We start from the raw sequence: 15,948 nt of genomic DNA on the forward strand, positions 1-15,948 counted from the left end.
GAGAGAGATAGAATCTGAAATAGGCTCCAGGTTCTGAACTGTCAGCACAGAGCCTGACACAGGGCTCGAACTCAGAAACAGCGAGATCTTGACCTAGGCCAAAGTCAGACGCTTAACCATCTGAGCCACCCAGGTGTTCCTGTTTTTACTTATTTTTGAGAGAGAGAGAGATGGAGAGAATGAGTGGGGGAGGGGCAAAGAGAGAAGGGGACAGAGGATCCAAGCAGACTCTCCACTGACAGCAAGCCCTATGTGGGGCTCGAACTCACAAACTGTGAGATCACGCATGACCTGAGCTGAAGTCAGACACTCAACCAACTCAGCCACCCAGGCACCCCAGAAAGAGGCAGAATCTTAACTCATACACGTATAAAATTAACACATGTTAAAGATCTTAAGTCATTTTAAAAACGAGATTCAGGAATGTTACAATTGCTTCAAAGACATCAAAGAATCACAAATCTATATAGAATAAAGAAATGTTGGAGTTAAAGGAAACGACTTTTTCCACAACTGGAGGAGAGAAATCACTTGAACTTCCACAGGGACAGAATTCATTTTCAAGTCTATGGAAAACAATTATTTCCATTGCTACTAGTCATCTACAGAGTTGTAAAATGGGTTGAAGACAACTGAGAGGCACCAACCTCATAAATCCGAGAGCCTGGCAAGATGTGCTTTAAACAGAGCATAGCTTTCCTTAGAGACACCAGTAATCTGCTCTGCTCATTTAGATTTTTTTTTTTTTTTTTTTTTTAGGTAGGCTTCACACCCAGCATGGAGCCCAACGCAAGGCTTGAACTCACAACCCTGAGATCAAGTGTCACGAGTCTGAGCTGAGATCAAGTCGGACGCTTAACCAATGGAGCCCCCCAGGCGCCCCTGCTCATTCAGTTTTGAACTTTTTACAGCCTGGGCCCCATCCCCTAAATGCCCCTGATTTTCAGGCCCCAGGATTCCCAGACTCCAAGCCCCTCCCCGAACCCTGCTCCACTCTGTCCCAGACCACCTCCCCAAACCCCAAGTTTCATCTCTTGTCACCCCAGCGACAAGTCTAGTCTCCACCTGCCACATCCTCAGGCCCCAATTCCTCAAGGTCTTGGCCCTCGAATCCCCCCCACTCAATTCTCCCCAGTTTGCTCTAGCACAGCTCTGATGGCAACTCCCACGGACTGGAAGCCAGACCGCCTCCCACCCTGCCCAGAGCCCCTGTGCTTCTAGCACACCCGGGGAAAGGGGAGGCCCAGTGATGGTTGAGCTTGGCTGACCTCTGGCGCGGTGGGTGGAGGGGAGGGGGACGGTGACCTTCGATTCAGAAAAATAAAGCGTGATGTGATGTTCTTCACGTCAAGAGTCCTGGGGCCAGGTGCCACCACACTGCTTGGGAGAGTGACCCAGCCGAGCGGGCCATCCTCATTCAGCACAGCGGACCCTCAAGGGGAAGCCCACCCCCGCTCCATGTTGAGGAGAGCTCAGCGGGCGGGGGTGCCCGGCCCCGGGCTCCCAGCCCGACAGTCATCTCACCACCAGCTCGCCCCCCTCCTGAAGGGTCCCCCCACCTCACCACAGACCACAGGCACCTTTCTCCCCCTCTCTGCTCTTCAGGGGAGGCTTCCAGACCCCCAGCTTCTCTGAGTACCTGCTTTCTTTTCCCCTCTGCATTTGTCTGCAACACCTCTTCTCTGCCCGTGTTCTCATGCCTCCTGGAGGCTGGCTGGAGGCCTGCCTCCCCAGAGACTTGCGTGCACTCAGCCCTTTGCAGCCACACCACACTCTCAGCAGGTGCCATCCACAGAATGACTTTTCAAAGAGAACATTCGGGAAGGCTCAGGGGGTGCCAGGAGGCGCCGGGCAGGAAGTCTCTTCCAATCTGCTTTCGGAACTAGCTTAGTTTTCTCACCGCCCTCGCAAAGGGGTATAAATTTCAAGTTGTTCGTAGCTTTTCACCGAGTCAAAATGCTCATACTTTTTGCAAACAGAAGAAACACTTCCCCCGGGAGCGGGCCCGGGGAACTTATCTGGGTAGTCGAGCTGAGGAAGTCCCTGCCTGCCACCTGCCTGGCTGGGCTCTGGGTGCTCTTCTGAGAGGCTCAGATGCCTGGGGAACTCTCCCTTGCTGTCAGGAGCAGGTCAGGGAAGCACTCTGCTAAGGAGCTGGGCTGGCCTACTAGAGGGAGGGTCACGGGCAGTGGGACAGGGAGAGTCGCCAGAATGATGAACTCTCCCCCAGGCAAGGAAGGAGGGACCACTGCTGGGTGTCCAAAGGTCTGAGCTCCCTGAGCGTCTCAGGGAAGGGACGCCCTCCACCACGCCCTCAGCTGTGACGGACAGCAACCCACTCTCCTTTGCTTAAACAAGCAAGAAATTGTGGGCCCACATAACTTGGAAGTCCAAGGGTCTGGCCTCAGGTGTGACTGGATCCAGGCGATCCCAGCATGTCTGGGTTCTGCCTCTCTCCACCTCTCCCCCTGCTTGCCTCTGGGCTGCCTTCATTCCCAGGCGTGCTCCCTGAAGAGTCTGGGTAGCTTTTCATAGTTCTTGGCATGACGGACACACTAGGGGAGATGTCACGGTAGACCCTGATTTGCTCCACAGAGGCAACGTCCCTCTGTTGTACGGTGACAACGGGCAGGAGGCGTGCACCCGGATTGGATCATCTGGGCCACCCACCCAACCACAGGGTGGAGGCAGGTGGTCCTGTGATTAACGCCCCATCAGAACCCCCTGGAAGGTGCAGGGGAGAGAACAAGGCCAGTGCTTGGAGCAGGGGACACCCAAGTGGCCTGTGGCCTCAGGCAGTTAGCTTCCCTGAGACAGGGTGGACGTGACCAGAACAGCTGATTCTGGAGACCCAGATGCTCCCACATTCCCAGTTTCTGGTGCCACAAAAGCTAGGAGGTCCTTTTGAATCCCATGGAGGAGAGGAAGCCCCTCAGAAGACTATCATCCTGTGTCCCCAGTCAGGCAGTGGGGGCCCTGAGCAGAGGAGAATGAGAATGCAAGCGTCTTATTTTCCAGGAGTCGCCACGCCTCCAACCGCATCGGAGCCCACACCTCCCTAGGGACCCCGCAGGACTGAGGACAGTGAAGGCTCTACCTTTCCTCATCCCACCAAAGCCAGGTGAGGCCTATCCGGACACTCCCGAGCTCTGTCTCAGGTGCAGCGGCCACACGCCTGGGAGAGGGGGCTGCACGGGGCAGGTTCTGAGGAACCAAGGAGACTGCTGCCGGTGGTGGCACAGGCAACAGTGGCCCTGAGGCTCAGGCCTCGCTCCTGCCCAGGGAGTGCCCTCTGGGGACAGCCAGGCACCAAAGGTCCTGCCTCAGCCACTGCCTCCCCTCTGGGTCTCCTTCAAATTCCCCCAGCCCTGAGTTTGAGAAAGACTTCGGGCAGGGCTGTGAGCCTGAGTGGCTGGCTACCTGCCGTCCAGCTGGAGGTGTGGGCACCCTGGCGACCAGCTTCAAGTAGGGAGAGTGTGCCGTGGCAGCTCTCGAGAACTTGGCTCTTCGGCACCTCCCTCCCCTAGTTACTTCCCACGAGGCGCTAACAGGAAGGCCCTTGAGGCTTCTAAGGGCAGTGGCTTCCTCAAATTGTCTACCTCCAGCCCTGGCCTCAGGCTCAGGGCCACCTGCCCCTCTCTCCAGGAGACCGTGCATGTCCCACACAGCCTTCCTCCTTTGTCGCCCTCTGGCCTGGTACAGCTAGTACAAAGGCACACGTGGGCAGACGGGAGGCTCTTGCAAATACCTTTGATCATCTCCTGATGGAAGAGAGGGCAGGACGGAACTGGGAGGCAGCGCCACAAGCTTCAGTCCCAAGGTGGGCCGGGGAGAGTGCTAATGGGTCCGAGGGCAGAGGCTGTGCCGAGGCGCGTGGCTACCCGCCCCTGCCACCCCCACCCCCCATGCCCTCATCCTCCTCCCTCAGAATCTCTCCACTGACAACCACCAAAGGCACTTATGCAGCTCGCACCCCACCTGCCAGCCCCCACTCCCAAAGGCAAACAGCCACATGAACCCCCCTGCCCCTGCCTTTTTTCTAGGCCATCAGCATCCCAGGAGGCTAAGGCCTGGCAGGTGGCCTCCCGTCCTCAGCACTGAGCTGTGTCTGAGCTACTTGGGAGCCTGACTCCACCCAATACTTGATGTGACCCCAGACCAGAGGCTCCAGTGGTTAGGGCCTGGGGGTCCTTCCCTCCTTCCTGCTCAGCTGGTCCTGTTAAGGGAGGGAGAATAAGGAGCCTTCAAAAGCCCACATGCAGGCCAAGTCAAGGACAGGCAGCTTCTGAAGTTTAGAAGGGGCATGCGGAAACCAGAACAATCGTGGGAAGGGGCTGGGTCAGCAGGAGTAGGAGCCGCTATTCCCAGCCCCCACAGTCATCAGGTGAGGTCCTTGCAGCTATGGGCTCCCTGCTGCAGAAATGAGACCCCTTGTCTGGGAGAATGGGATCTCAATTCCACACCAGTCACGCCGGATCACAGCTCAGGCGTCCTGCCTCCCCTGTGGAGCCTGTGTCCCCCATGGGTCTCTGCTTCCTGATGGCCTAGGAAGCCAAGAGGAGGGGCCAGAAGCCCCGGCCCTTGTTCACTGCAGCTTCCTCTCCTGAACCCTTGCAGCCCTCTTGCCTGGCTTCCCTGCAGCCCTCTGCGCAGGAGATCGACGCAGCCCGCCACAGGCTGCGGTAAGGGCTACGGCTCTGCTCCCTGTGGACGTGAGGCAAGCACAGACCCAGACCATTGTCCCAGCACTGCGGCAGATGTAGGCTGCTCAGGGGCAGGGGCCATTTACCAGAAGCCCAGAAAAAAGGTAGCTGCTGCCTGTCTGTCTGAATAAAGAGTTTGGAATGTTTACAGGTTTGATCACACAAGGAGCTAGAAACTAAAGGCTTGCGGCTCAGGAAAAGGAGCGATGCTTCTGACCAGAAGGATCCCAAGATTGGCTGAAGCCTCACACCCCAGTCTCTTCTAAGCCCCACTCACTGAGCCCCTCTGTGCCTGCACCTGGCGAGAAGCCCCTGGCAGGATGCTCCCGCAAAGGAACAGACACTACGATTGCTAGGTCACAAAAAGACAGCCCATTCTGCCCGACCCTCGCACCCAGCTGGCCCAGCACAGCACACAGCCCAGACATGCTTGCTGAACAGTGGCCCTGCTGGGAAGAGGCCTCGCCACGCAGCTGCAGATCCTGGATGAACTGACGTTGGGTGGGTGCCACACTGCCTCTGACCACCACAGCCTGTTCTCTGAGGAAATTCCAAAGAGCAATGGAGGGAGGGGGGCAAGAGTCTGGGGCTCAGAGGGCACAACCCCAGGATCTAGGAGAGCAACCAGCCAGGGGTGACGCGGCCCCGATGGACAGTCCAAGTCACCCCAGCTCCGTGGAGGTCTGTCTGCACAGAGAAAGGTGCTACACAAGTTCACTACTCTGACCCACGAAACGATTTATTGTGCAAATCCCACACAGGCTCCAGGCCTGGGCCAAGTCCGAAGCTCTAGCTGGGCCCTGGCTCTGGGCCTGTTCTGTGGTCCCCACCCTGGCCAGTGTCTGCTGTGGAGTGTACAGGTGTCCGTGAGCGTGCCCATGTGTGAAGAGGGCCTCCTTGGGTCATGGGCGCTTGGGCGTTGTGGCATCCCAGCCCGAAGTCAGGTCCCCATCTGCTCAGGCTTAGGAACCACACTGGTCCACACAGTCCTTCCCGCTGCGGAACACGTGATAGATGCTGGTGGGAGGGAACATGGCGACAGCACCGAGCAGGGAGCCCACCTGGATGGCCACACCAGCCGCCAGCAATGCCGGCCGGCCGCCACCATGCAGCAGGGAGCTGGCGGCCACCTTCACGTATGAGAACACGCCCAAACACAGCACCCAAGACAGCACCTGGGAGGGTGGACACGGCAGCAGGCTGAGCATGAGATGCTCGCTGCTCTGAGGCAAACCCCCTCCCCACTGCCACCCTCTCTGCTTCAGTGTCCCAGCGTACTTACCACGAGGACCACTCCTGCGGAGGTGCCCACCAGGGGTGGGCAAGGACTCAGGATTGCCAGCGCCATCAGATAGGCCCCAAAGAGCATGCCCAGCATGGAGAGACCTCCCAGCCCTGCCAGAGACCTGCAGGGGTGGAGCAGAAACTCAGGGCTGGCTGCACCACGACCCAGCCCCTATCCTTCAACTCCACCCTAAGCGGCCTGGGCATCCACGTGTACCTGCACAGGACGCCCATGGCCAGGAAGCAGGCGAGGGGGTTGGCAGCACTGCCCAGCACCACCGCCAAGTGGTAGGCCAGGCGCCCATAGGGCAAGCAGGAAAAACTCTGCACGGCAGGCAGCACGCCATTGGTCAGTGCGTTGGTGACGGCCAGCAGGCCCAGCAGGCAGGCTCTGTGCACAGGGAGCAGCCTGTGGGCCTCAGGGTCTGGGCTGGCAGTGGCGCCTGTTGCTTGGCTCGGTGACTCCCGCAGTGGCAAGGCCTCTTCCTCCTCCTCTTCCTCCTCCTCCTCCACTCTGGGGGCTCTCACCTGCAGGTCAGACTCTGGACCTGCTGTGGGTACAGACGGTGGCGACGGCAACAGCAGCAGAAGACCCTGGAAGGCGGCAGCTGAAGTGACCAGAAGGGCGGTCAGCATCCAGAAAAAGGTGCTGGCAGGAAAACGCTCCGGGAAGTCGTGGGGGAGCCAGAGGGTGCCACCGTTGGGAGCTGGCAGACACTCAAGGTGGCCTACGCCCTGCACTAAGGCCAGCACGCAGGGCAGCAGGGCACTGAGGCCCTGACCCAGGAAGAAGGAGCGCAAGAAGGGAGGTGGGAGGTGGCTCAGGAAGGGCAAGAAAGTGACGTTAGAGGCACAGCAGGCCAGTGCCAGCACCAAGGCCAGTGTTAGGAAGGCCACAGAGTGGAGCTGCCCTGCCACTGGGGCCACGTGGTGCCACAGTGGGGCCAGCAGGGCTGTGCCCACCACGCTCAGTGCCTGCACCACCTGGATGGGGGCCTGCTCGCTCTTGCCAGGGGCCAGCCGTCTCCACAGGGTCACCACCAGCAGACCCAGGTTCCCCAGCGCTACAAGCACAGAGAGATAGGATGGGAGGCTCCAACCTGCAGGGAAGGGAAATCACGTCAGGGGCTAGATGCTCAGGGACAAAGAGCAGCTGCCAGCCACCTCACCTGGCACATGTCCCCCCACTTCCCTGCACACTCCCACTCACCCTCAGGAAGGTCTTTTACCACCACAGGCAGCTCCACCCAGATCCCGTTGATGGCAGCCCAAGAACCCATGCCAAAGAGGGCCACCAGCAGGTGGGTCAATACCAGACGGCCCAGCGGGGGTGCTGCCATTCAGCCCGAGGCTGGGTCCTTCCGAACAGGACAGGGTCACAGCCTGCTCCTCTTTCCCCACCTAGGTCCAAACAAAAAACAAAAAACAAACAAACACAACGCTTCAGTTCTTCTGGGACCTCATGACTTCTTCTACCTTGAAAGTTAGTAGACCCGTATTCGGGATCACAGACCAGAAACGCAGAACTGGACTCTGAAGAGGACCAGACCGCCTAGACCAGGAAAACGGGAAGGTGCCCGGGGGTGGGGGCTGAGGACGAGACGGGCCAAACATACCACATAGCACGGCTAGGTGTGCGAGCAGAGAAGCAGAAAGCCTGCCCAAAGCGCCAACGGCCCCAGAGGAAGATGGGGAAAGAAAGACCCGATCTGCGGGTCTGAGTAGCCCAGGCCACCACCACCCTCACTCCAAAACGGACACGACTCCGGGACAGAGACACCCATCAGGCGCCGCGCACACCTCCGCGGCTTCTGCGCCCAAATGGGAGACCGAGGCTTCAGCGAGACCCAGTACCGCAGGAGTCAAGACCCGAGCGGCGGGGAGGGGCGGGCCCGGCGCCGCCCCTCTCTGCATCAGGGGGGCAGCGAGGAGCCGGCCCGTGCGCCTCCTGATCCAGCACCTGCGCGCTCCCCGACCCGACAGCCAGTCGTCTCGCCACGCTACGAGGGCGCTGCCTCCGGCCCAGGATCGCAGCCTCGACCCAGAGCCGGTGGGACTGGGAAACGCTGCCCGGATGGAGCGGAAACTCCAACCCACCGGGCGACGGACAAGGAAGCCGCGGGGGCCAGCCCCCGGCATGGCCTGTCGCCGGAAGCCCCGCCCCGGAAGTCAGTGCTGAGCCGACGCGGAGGGGATTGGTCCGGGGCTCAGGCCCCGCCTTTAGGCGGTCACGCTGCGCCTCCGCCCGGCGGCCTCGCCTGTTCCGCCACAGGCCCCGCCCCATCCGCTCCCCTGGGGCGGTCCGGGAGTTTGACCGGTAGCTATGGCTCCCGGGGTGGCGCGGCGAGCTCGGCGGCGGCCCCCGCGCAGCGTACGGAGCGCACGGCCGGTCGGGGTGCGGGCTCGCTCGGCGGAGGACTGGTGGTGGGACCGGCTGGCGCCGAGCGGCTCCGGTTACCATCTGCTGCAGTCGGACAGCATGCTCCTGGTGCTGCCCGGCCCTGGGCCTGCCCGCACTCGCGTGCAGAGGCGTGCAGCCCGCCGCACTCAGCGGCCAGTGCCCCCAGCGTCCCGCGCCGCGGCGGTCAAGGCTAGGCCCAGACCTGCTCCGGTTTCGGAGCCGCAGCAGGGGCCCGACCCAGGCTGGGGCGACCGCATCCCCCTGGAAATCTTGCTGCAGATTTTCGGGCTGCTGGTGGCGTCCGATGGGCCCATGCCCTTCCTCGGCAGGTACCCCAGGCCCATCGAGCGCAGCAGCATGGCTCAGGCTGACCTCTTGGCCACCGAGCGGGTGGCTGAGGCGGGGGCCGAGGGCGAAGCCATCTGAGCGTTCACACACGCAGACGAGAGAGCACAGTCTCTCACGAGGTCCAGTTAGAGCCCCGAGGGCCTGTCTTTGTGCTGAGGTGTCTGCAGCGTTGTGAGAATAAAATGGGACAGGTTACTCCTCTTAGAAAACCCCACAGCGGCGGCTCCGGAAAGGCCCAGCCCCTCAGCAGAGATTTTCTCCCAGGGCTGCACGCGTGTGCCGCCGCTGGCACGAAGCTGCCTCCCAGCCTGCGCTCTGGCACACCGTGACCCTGTCGCCCCCGTTGGCTGGCCGCCTCGCCAAGAGCGGAGCCAAGGCGGAGAAGAAGCTTCTCGCTTCTCTGGAATGGCTTATGCCCAATCGGTGAGACGTTCCCTCTTTTCTTTTATGCCCTCATTTCATCTCTGTGGCTTGTACAAAGCCCCAAGCCCCTTCGTGTTTCCATATACCAAAGTGATGGGTGGGGAGGACGCCAACAGAGGGGCACCGTGGGAATCCTACGCAGCTCTGCCTCTGCTGTCGGCCCAGGTTTTCACAGCTCCAGAGGCTGACCCTCATCCACTGGAAGTCCCAGGTACACCCTGTGTTGAAGGTGAGAGCTCTGGACTGCCCTACGCACCAGTCATGACACTTTGGGGTTGCCCAGTACTTCCAGGGAGTGGGGCAGGCACATGGAGCCCAATGTTGCCCCGTGGGGAGGCCTGCCCGGTTCTCATTTCCTGTTGCTTGTTTCAGTAGAGAGGTGTTAGAAGTGGGAGCACCCATGTTGGCCTGGCATGGGCAGGAAGGAGATCATAGTTGAGTCACCAAAGAGGGTTTGATGTCAGCCACTGGTTTCTTTCCTTTGTGGACCACAGCTTGCCTTCCCCCAATCTCTGCCGATGCTCTGTCTTCCCCAGCTGGTTAGCGAGTCCTGTCCTCGGCTCACCTTCCTCAAGCTTTCTGATTGCCACGGTGTGACCCCTGATACGTTGGTCATGCTAGCCAAAGCCTGCCCCCAGCTCCACAGCCTGGATATACAGCACTCCATGGTGAGCCCTGTGTCCCCAGGGGCCCTGAAGAAGCCCGGGCCGAGGTGACAGGTACCCATGTGCTGGGTTCCCAGGTGGAGTCTACAGCCGTGGTGAGCTTCTTGGAGGAGGCAGGGCCCCGAATGTGCAAGCTGTGGCTGACTTACAGCTCCCAGACGACAGCCATCTTGGGTGCGCTGCTGGTAGGTTGGTGACAGGTAGGAGCAGAACCAGACGCTGCGCCAGGCCAGCCAGGCCACTGACCCTGTGTTCTCTTCCACCTCTGTAGGGCGGCTGCTGCCCCCAGCTCCGGGTCCTGGAGGTGAGCACTGGCATCAACCGCAACAGCACTCCTCTCCAGCTGCCTGTCGAGGCCCTGCAGAAAGGCTGCCCCCAGCTGCAGGTACCTGACACCCCTCTTCTCCCACCTGCCACTCTCCCTCCCCACCTGCAGCCTAGGCCTTGCTCCAGGTGCTGCGGCTACTGAACTTGATGTGGCTGCCCAAGCCTTCCGGGCGAGTGGTGACTCCTGGCCCAGGCTTCCCCAGTCTTGAGGAGCTCTGCCTCGCCGGCTCCAGCTGCAACTTTGTAAGCAACGAAGCCCTGGGCCGCCTGCTCCACGATTCCCCTAACCTGCGCCTGCTGGATCTTCGCGGCTGTGCCCGCATCACACCTGGTGGCCTGCATGATCTGCCATGTCAAGGTCAGCTTTCTCTGGGCAGGAGGGGTGTGGGTACCCTTGCCCACCCCACAGCTCATGCCTGCTCTTCACCTCCAGACCTGGAGCAGCTTCACCTGGGTCTTTATGGCACGTCAGACCGGCTGACTCTAGCCAAAGAGGGCAGCCATCTGTTGACCCAGAAATGGTGCCACGCTCTGCGGGAACTGGACTTGAGTGGCCAGGGCTTCAGCGAGAAGGACCTGGAGCAGGCCTTGGCCGCCTTCTCAGTCACGCCTGGGGCCTCACACCCAGCCTTGTGCTCGCTCAACCTCAGGGGCACCCGGGTCACACCGAGCACAGTCAGGTCAGCCTCCCCTCCCTCGGTCCTTGCAATCAGTACAGCTTGCCTCCCTGACAAGCCTGGTTTGCAAGCTTCAGGGATCCAAAAGGGGAGCACATACGGACCAAGCCCCTGCTCAGGATTGACCTTAGGGACGCCAAGGGGGTACCGGGCTTGGGCCTCAGTGGCTGGGGGTGGCAAAGCCAGTTGTGGCATGGGCAGAGAGGGCTCCTTACCCGGGCCTAGCCCTGCCAGGGCCTGGGTCTTTTGGAGCCAGTGGCTCAACTCCCCATGGCCTGCCCTGCCCCACAGCTCTGTGATCAGCAGCTGCCCAGGCCTGCTGTACCTCAACCTGGAGTCCTGCCGCTGCCTTCCCCGGGGCCTGAAGCGGGCCTACCGAGGCCAGGAGGAAGTCCAGTGGTGCCTGGAGCAGCTGCTCACCAGCCCCTCTTCTTCCAGCTAGGCAGTTCCAGACCTCAGACCCTCGGGCAGCCTGCGGTGCCCTCCACCCTTTTCCAGTTGCGATGTTTGAACGTTTTGTTACAATAAAACATTTTTAGGAACTCTGTGTGGTCCTTGGGGTGTGGTTGAGAGGACAGGTACTGTGCCTGAGGAACCATTCAGGGCTAGGGCTGGGGGAGAGCTTGTGCCATGGGGGAGGGGTGGTCTGCCAGGGCTCCTGAGGCTGCGTGTGCTCGTGCCTTGCTGACTCACTGCTGGGCTTGAGTCTTGGACTGGGTGCGTGTGTCCCGTTCTCAGAGACACTGAGATATGTTTGCGCCTGTGGTTGTGCTTGAAGCTCTGCCTGGGCAGAAGTGGCAGTGGAAAGGGGGAGGCCCTACTCAGCCATGGGGTTCAGTGTGGGGCGCCTGCCTGCAGATATCTCTGCAGCTTAGGCCTGGGACATCCAGCCACCTTCCCTTCAGGTGAGGATTGTGAACCGGGCTGCTCGGGGGGCCGCTGGTGGTGTGGGGACTGGCGGGGAAGAGCACGCTCACTTCAGGGTCGGGCTCGAGGACTCCCGGCAGAAGGGACAGTCAACAGAACAGCCCCTTCTAGAACGCGCTGTGCAGAACTTCTAGAACCCGGGCTTCGCCCAGCCTACACCAGCCTACACCACCACCTGGTGTCTCTCTCCTCTTGTCTTTGTCTGAAAGCCGCTCCTTCCTGGACCGCAGCCCTGGAGCCTTTCTTCTCCCAGGTAGAAGTGCGACTGTGAGCCTCTGGGCGGTGCCAACCTCCTAGCAGCCCAGCTGACCCTCTGTGCCTACCCCAGACCCCCAAGGGCCGGGTTGGCGGCCTGCCCACCACCTCCGGCGGCAAGCGCTTCCAGCTCTGGGCCCTAGGACTGTTCTGCACCGAGCGCCACCTGGCCAAGCGCCTTAAGAACAACAGCTTCTACCCGTTCATCCAACAGCAGCCCAATGGTGCGCGCGGACCCGGAACCCGAGCAGGGCGGGTGCGGGAGCCGGGGGCCTAACGTCTGAACCTGGTGGCGTAAAATCCCGGGCGGGGTTGGCGGCGGAGGGGGCGGGGCCTGGAGTCGGAAGGGGCGGGGGCGGGGCCGAGCCCTGGGCTGGCGGCGATGCAGCTTGCTCGGGGCCGGCTGCTCCGGGCGGAGCTCCGGCGCCACCCCCGCCGGCTGCCAGCGGGGACCTGCTGTCTTCACGCACCGCCACCGCGCCGCCCCCAGTCTTCGTGCTTGAGTACTACCTGGACACGCTGTGGAAGGGGACACTGCTCTTCGTCGTCTGCCTCCTCCTCGTCAGCTTCGGCTTCGTGAGCCAGGTCTGAACTCCTGGGCCCGCCCCCACGGCCTTCCTCCCGGGGGGCTGGACTCACCTCTCGGTGCCCCGCCCCCGAAACCCCGGGCTGCTCAGGTCCCTGTGGCTGCCGCAGGTGCAGAAGCAGGAGACTTGGGGCTTCCCCGCGTGCGGCGTGGTCGTCGGCCTGTGGCTCATGATTTCGTCTTTGCCGCGGCGCCGCCTGGTGCTGAACCACACGCGTGGCACGTACCACTTCTCCGTCCAGGGCCGCACCGTGTGCCAGGGCCCCATGCACCTAGTCTACGTGCGCCTGGCGCTCAGCTCCGACGGTGAAGCCCGGCGCGGCCACGGACGGTGGGCGGGGGGAAGGGTGTGCAAGGGAAACAGCTCCGGGAGTGTGGCGGGGCTGGCGGGGCTGGCTAGACGGCCCACTGTCCCCCCGCCCCCGCCACGGTCCTCAGAGCCACACACACACACACACACACACACACACACGCGCGCGCGCGCGCGCGCCCCTTCTCCCCTCCCTCATCCCCCCCCCCCCCCCCCCAGCTCTCTCCCCACCGGAGCTGCTATCCCCTAGAGCCTCTGGCTGAGCCGCTTGCCCCTCTCCAGCTTATGGAAGGTGCTTCTTCCAGTTGGTTCTATGCGGCCACAAGCTGGAGCCGCTGGTGCTGGTGCAGCTGTCGGAGCGCTACGAGGTGGGTCTTGCCCCAATCCACCCTGGGGCCCCTTCCCTCCTCGGTTCCACAGGAGGCCTGCCACTGCTTAGGGTCTTCCGATGGGGCCATTTCCCAGGCAGACTGTGAATACCATGTGGTCCTTGGCCCAGACTTTAGTGCTGGCAGCTGGTGGAGAGGTGACAGGTCCTCTCGGTCCAGGTGAGAGCTCACCGCCACCCATTCCCACAGCAAATGGAATACTTGGGCCGTCACATTGCCCGGAAACTCAACATCAATTACTTTGACTGCCTGACCAAGTCGTACAGGCACGTGGTCCGTCACTGGCCGCTGGGGGCCACCTTCAGCCCCGGCATCGTGCAGCGCAAGACCGGCACTTATGGCCAACAGACCTTGCAGTCTGACCTGGACGTGTGATTCTGAAGGCAGGTGCCCCAGCGCTGCCCCTGCCCCTCAGGCGTACAGTCTCCCTTTCCCTGTGATTTCCCACCTTCACTGGACCTTAGTCTTCCCCTCAATAAAGCCACCTCTTGCTTCCAGGCAAGTGTTTCCTCTGGGGGGGGGGGGGCAGGAGGCACAGCTCGGGGGCCTCAGGGAGCAAACCTCGGAGTTTTGAGCTGGTTGAGGGTAACCGGAGGAGCAGGGTGAGTAATGAACAGCAGCGCCGCCAGGAATTTGGAGTCCTCACTGGACAGGTGTGGGACCCATGGCCTCCCTTGAGCAGCAACACTCACCTGGTCCTGTCCGGGCTCGGGAGTGCAGAACAGTGAGCAGCGTGCAGGGGTCAGAATTTGACTGGTCAGCCTGACTCGGTGCCTGGTCCCGTCAGCAGTGGGACGGAGCACAGCTACAGGTCCAGCCTTGTGCCCAGGGTACAGCTTGGCAGACAGCCCCCAGAGTTGCTGCTTCAGTGCTCCTAGGGAGTAAGCTGTGGAGCCCTAGACCAGAGCTCAAGCCTGCCGTGCGGGGCAGGCCCGTGTGTCCCTGGAGCTTGCCCCCCACACCTGCTGGAATACCAGTCTCATATGCCCTAATCCAGTGGGTGTTCCCACGTCCTGGGCACTGGGAGCTGCTGCGGGCGCAGAGAGGGCAGTAGGCCATCGGGGACCCAGCAGAAGTGGCAGCTGGTGCTGTCCGCGTGGCTCTCTTGGTCAGCATGTCCCCTCAGCGCCATGCTGGTGACCCGAGTCTTTGGGCATCGTGTCAGTTGAGTGTCACTGGAACCAGAACCTTCGGACCCCATGTAAACTGAAAATGCGGAGCCCCTTGTTAAAAAGTTACTGGGGCGCCTGGTGGCTCAGTTGGTTAAACATCCGACTCTTGATTTTCAGCTCAGATCATGATCTCACAGTTCATGGGATTGAGCCCTGCGTTGGGCTCTGTGCTGGCAGCGCTGAGCCTGCTTGGGATTCTCTCTCTCCGTCTGTCTGCCTCTTTTCTCGTTCTCTCTCTCTCTCTCTCTCTCTCTCTCTCTCTCAAAATAAATAAATAAGTTTTAAAAATAATTATTAAGAATTTCCAGAAGGAGACGCTAGAGTATCAAACCCAGTATGGGGGAACCTGGCTGGCTAGTCAGTAGAGCATGTGACTCAGGTTCTCTGGGTTGTGAGTTCAAGCCCCACATTGGGGGTAGAGTTTGCTTAATTAAAACAAACAAAACGACAACAACAAAACCCAGTATGGGCTGGGATTGGGGCCCTGTGTGACTGCCCAGGTCACACCTGCTATGAAGCTGGCCCTCCCTGGAACCATGGCTCAGAGCCACTCACTGACCGACTCCTGATCCTCAAGCTGGCCAAACCCAGTGGGGCACCAGCATCCCTGCCTGTCCCCAGCAGGGTCCAGGGACTGCTGGAATTGCTTTAGGCAGCCCCAGGGAGCAATTATTATTCATGGCGCAAATGCAGGGTCCTCTTGCCCCTCTGAAGAGGGTCTAAGTTGTCTGCCTACAGACAGACAGAGTGCCCTGCTTTTACCAGGGGGACAGACTGGAGAGGGTGGACAGAGCTCAGCAGTGATGGGGTTGGGACAGGTTGGGGGACGATGTTATGCGGGAAGGTGACAAGTGTAGGCCATGGGGCTAGGCTGACTGGGTGAGTGCCATGTGACTGAGCCAGACCTGGGGTGCCCAGGCTGCCTGTCAGTTTTGGATGGGTTAGAAGGGCATGCCAGTCCCTTGGGCTCTGGGAGGCTGCTCAGATCTCTCAGCCTTCAGGTTGCGGACTCAGTTTCATCTAGGAAGGCAAAGTTCCCTCCCTCCTGGAGCTGACGATCATAAGAGGCACATATATTGAGGAGCTAACTTCTATACTGCTGAAGTGGCTGGAGGTGGGGTGGTGTCCTCTAGCCGGGGTGGGGGTGGGGGGATGTCAGGGAAGACCTTTCCAAGGATGCAGCACTTGAGCTGATACAAGGAGGCGGTGGTCGTGTGGAGCTCTGGGGAAGGGGACAGGAAGTGTAAAGGTATCATGCAGGAACAAATTTCTTGGCTGGGCAGAAGATGAGAGGATTGGGAAAACGTGGCAATTGTAAGCAGGCTGTCCTTGCCCATCCTGCACTAGGCATACGGTCCCACAGAATAAAGACTGCATTTCCTACTCTCCATTGCAGATAGATATGTGTGGTCTTGAGACTAATTCCTGGCCGATGCAATATAAGAATCAGTATGTATAATTTCCAGCTGTGTCCTTAAAGG

At 60.6% G+C, this 15,948-nt stretch overlaps 3 protein-coding genes across 11 annotated transcripts; 2 read left to right on the forward strand and 1 right to left on the reverse strand.

The window, feature by feature from the left end:
• Window positions 1-5,421: 5,421 nt before the first annotated feature.
• On the reverse strand, window positions 5,422-12,539 carry SLC52A2 (solute carrier family 52 member 2). Of its 7 annotated transcripts, none has more exons than XM_086695775.1 (5): window positions 12,521-12,539; window positions 7,198-7,388; window positions 6,205-7,087; window positions 5,986-6,109; window positions 5,422-5,878 (listed from the first exon to the last, which is right to left on the reverse strand). In XM_086695775.1, the coding sequence occupies exons 2-5, from the start codon at window positions 7,325-7,327 to the stop codon at window positions 5,666-5,668; spliced, it is 1,350 nt and encodes a 449-aa protein (XP_086551901.1). In that variant the 5' UTR covers window positions 7,328-7,388; window positions 12,521-12,539; the 3' UTR covers window positions 5,422-5,665. The 7 variants fall into 7 exon arrangements, with proteins under 7 accessions (XP_086551901.1, XP_086551902.1, XP_086551900.1 ...); XM_086695776.1 differs by lacking the exon at window positions 12,521-12,539 and adding an exon at window positions 8,085-8,177 and having other exon boundaries at window positions 7,301-7,388; XM_086695774.1 differs by lacking the exon at window positions 12,521-12,539 and adding an exon at window positions 8,085-8,167.
• On the forward strand, window positions 8,261-11,370 carry FBXL6 (F-box and leucine rich repeat protein 6). Of its 3 annotated transcripts, XM_025922865.2 has the most exons (9): window positions 8,262-8,717; window positions 9,001-9,159; window positions 9,325-9,388; window positions 9,696-9,827; window positions 9,902-10,009; window positions 10,096-10,209; window positions 10,278-10,509; window positions 10,585-10,831; window positions 11,120-11,370. In XM_025922865.2, exons 1-9 carry the CDS (start codon window positions 8,311-8,313, stop codon window positions 11,268-11,270), a joined length of 1,614 nt encoding a protein of 537 aa, XP_025778650.2. In that variant the 5' UTR covers window positions 8,262-8,310; the 3' UTR covers window positions 11,271-11,370. The 3 variants fall into 3 exon arrangements, with proteins under 3 accessions (XP_086551905.1, XP_086551906.1, XP_025778650.2); XM_086695779.1 differs by lacking the exon at window positions 9,696-9,827 and having other exon boundaries at window positions 8,261-8,717; XM_086695780.1 differs by lacking the exons at window positions 9,696-9,827; window positions 9,902-10,009 and having other exon boundaries at window positions 8,261-8,717.
• On the forward strand, window positions 11,332-13,792 carry CATSPERQ (catsper channel auxiliary subunit theta). The gene is made up of 8 exons (XM_086695955.1): window positions 11,332-11,346; window positions 11,535-11,733; window positions 11,965-12,008; window positions 12,084-12,234; window positions 12,501-12,595; window positions 12,707-12,902; window positions 13,189-13,274; window positions 13,485-13,792. The coding sequence occupies exons 1-8, from the start codon at window positions 11,332-11,334 to the stop codon at window positions 13,668-13,670; spliced, it is 972 nt and encodes a 323-aa protein (XP_086552081.1). The 3' UTR covers window positions 13,671-13,792.
• Window positions 13,793-15,948: the final 2,156 nt, after the last annotated feature.

This window comes from Puma concolor, chromosome F2 (assembly GCF_028749965.1).
Source record: "Puma concolor isolate L17-30 chromosome F2, mPumCon1.1.hap2, whole genome shotgun sequence".
NCBI classification, from domain to species: domain Eukaryota; kingdom Metazoa; phylum Chordata; class Mammalia; order Carnivora; family Felidae; genus Puma; species Puma concolor.

Coding starts and splice junctions, on each gene's coding strand:
- SLC52A2 (XM_086695772.1), bottom strand. CDS start 8,126: ATGCCGGGGGCTGGCCCCCGCGGCTTCCTTGTCCGTCGCCCGGTGGGT. Junction 7,088..7,300: donor CACCCCCGCTGGGCCGTCTG/GTATTGACCCAC, acceptor CCTTCCCTGCAG/GTTGGAGCCTCCCATCCTAT. Junction 6,110..6,204: donor GCCATGGGCGTCCTGTGCAG/GTACACGTGGAT, acceptor CCACCCCTGCAG/GTCTCTGGCAGGGCTGGGAG.
- FBXL6 (XM_025922865.2), top strand. CDS start 8,311: ATGGCTCCCGGGGTGGCGCGGCGAGCTCGGCGGCGGCCCCCGCGCAGC. Junction 9,160..9,324: donor GAATGGCTTATGCCCAATCG/GTGAGACGTTCC, acceptor CTGTCGGCCCAG/GTTTTCACAGCTCCAGAGGC. Junction 10,510..10,584: donor GCATGATCTGCCATGTCAAG/GTCAGCTTTCTC, acceptor CTTCACCTCCAG/ACCTGGAGCAGCTTCACCTG.
- CATSPERQ (XM_086695955.1), top strand. Junction 12,235..12,500: donor CATCCAACAGCAGCCCAATG/GTGCGCGCGGAC, acceptor CGCCGCCCCCAG/TCTTCGTGCTTGAGTACTAC. Junction 12,903..13,188: donor CCTGGCGCTCAGCTCCGACG/GTGAAGCCCGGC, acceptor GCCCCTCTCCAG/CTTATGGAAGGTGCTTCTTC.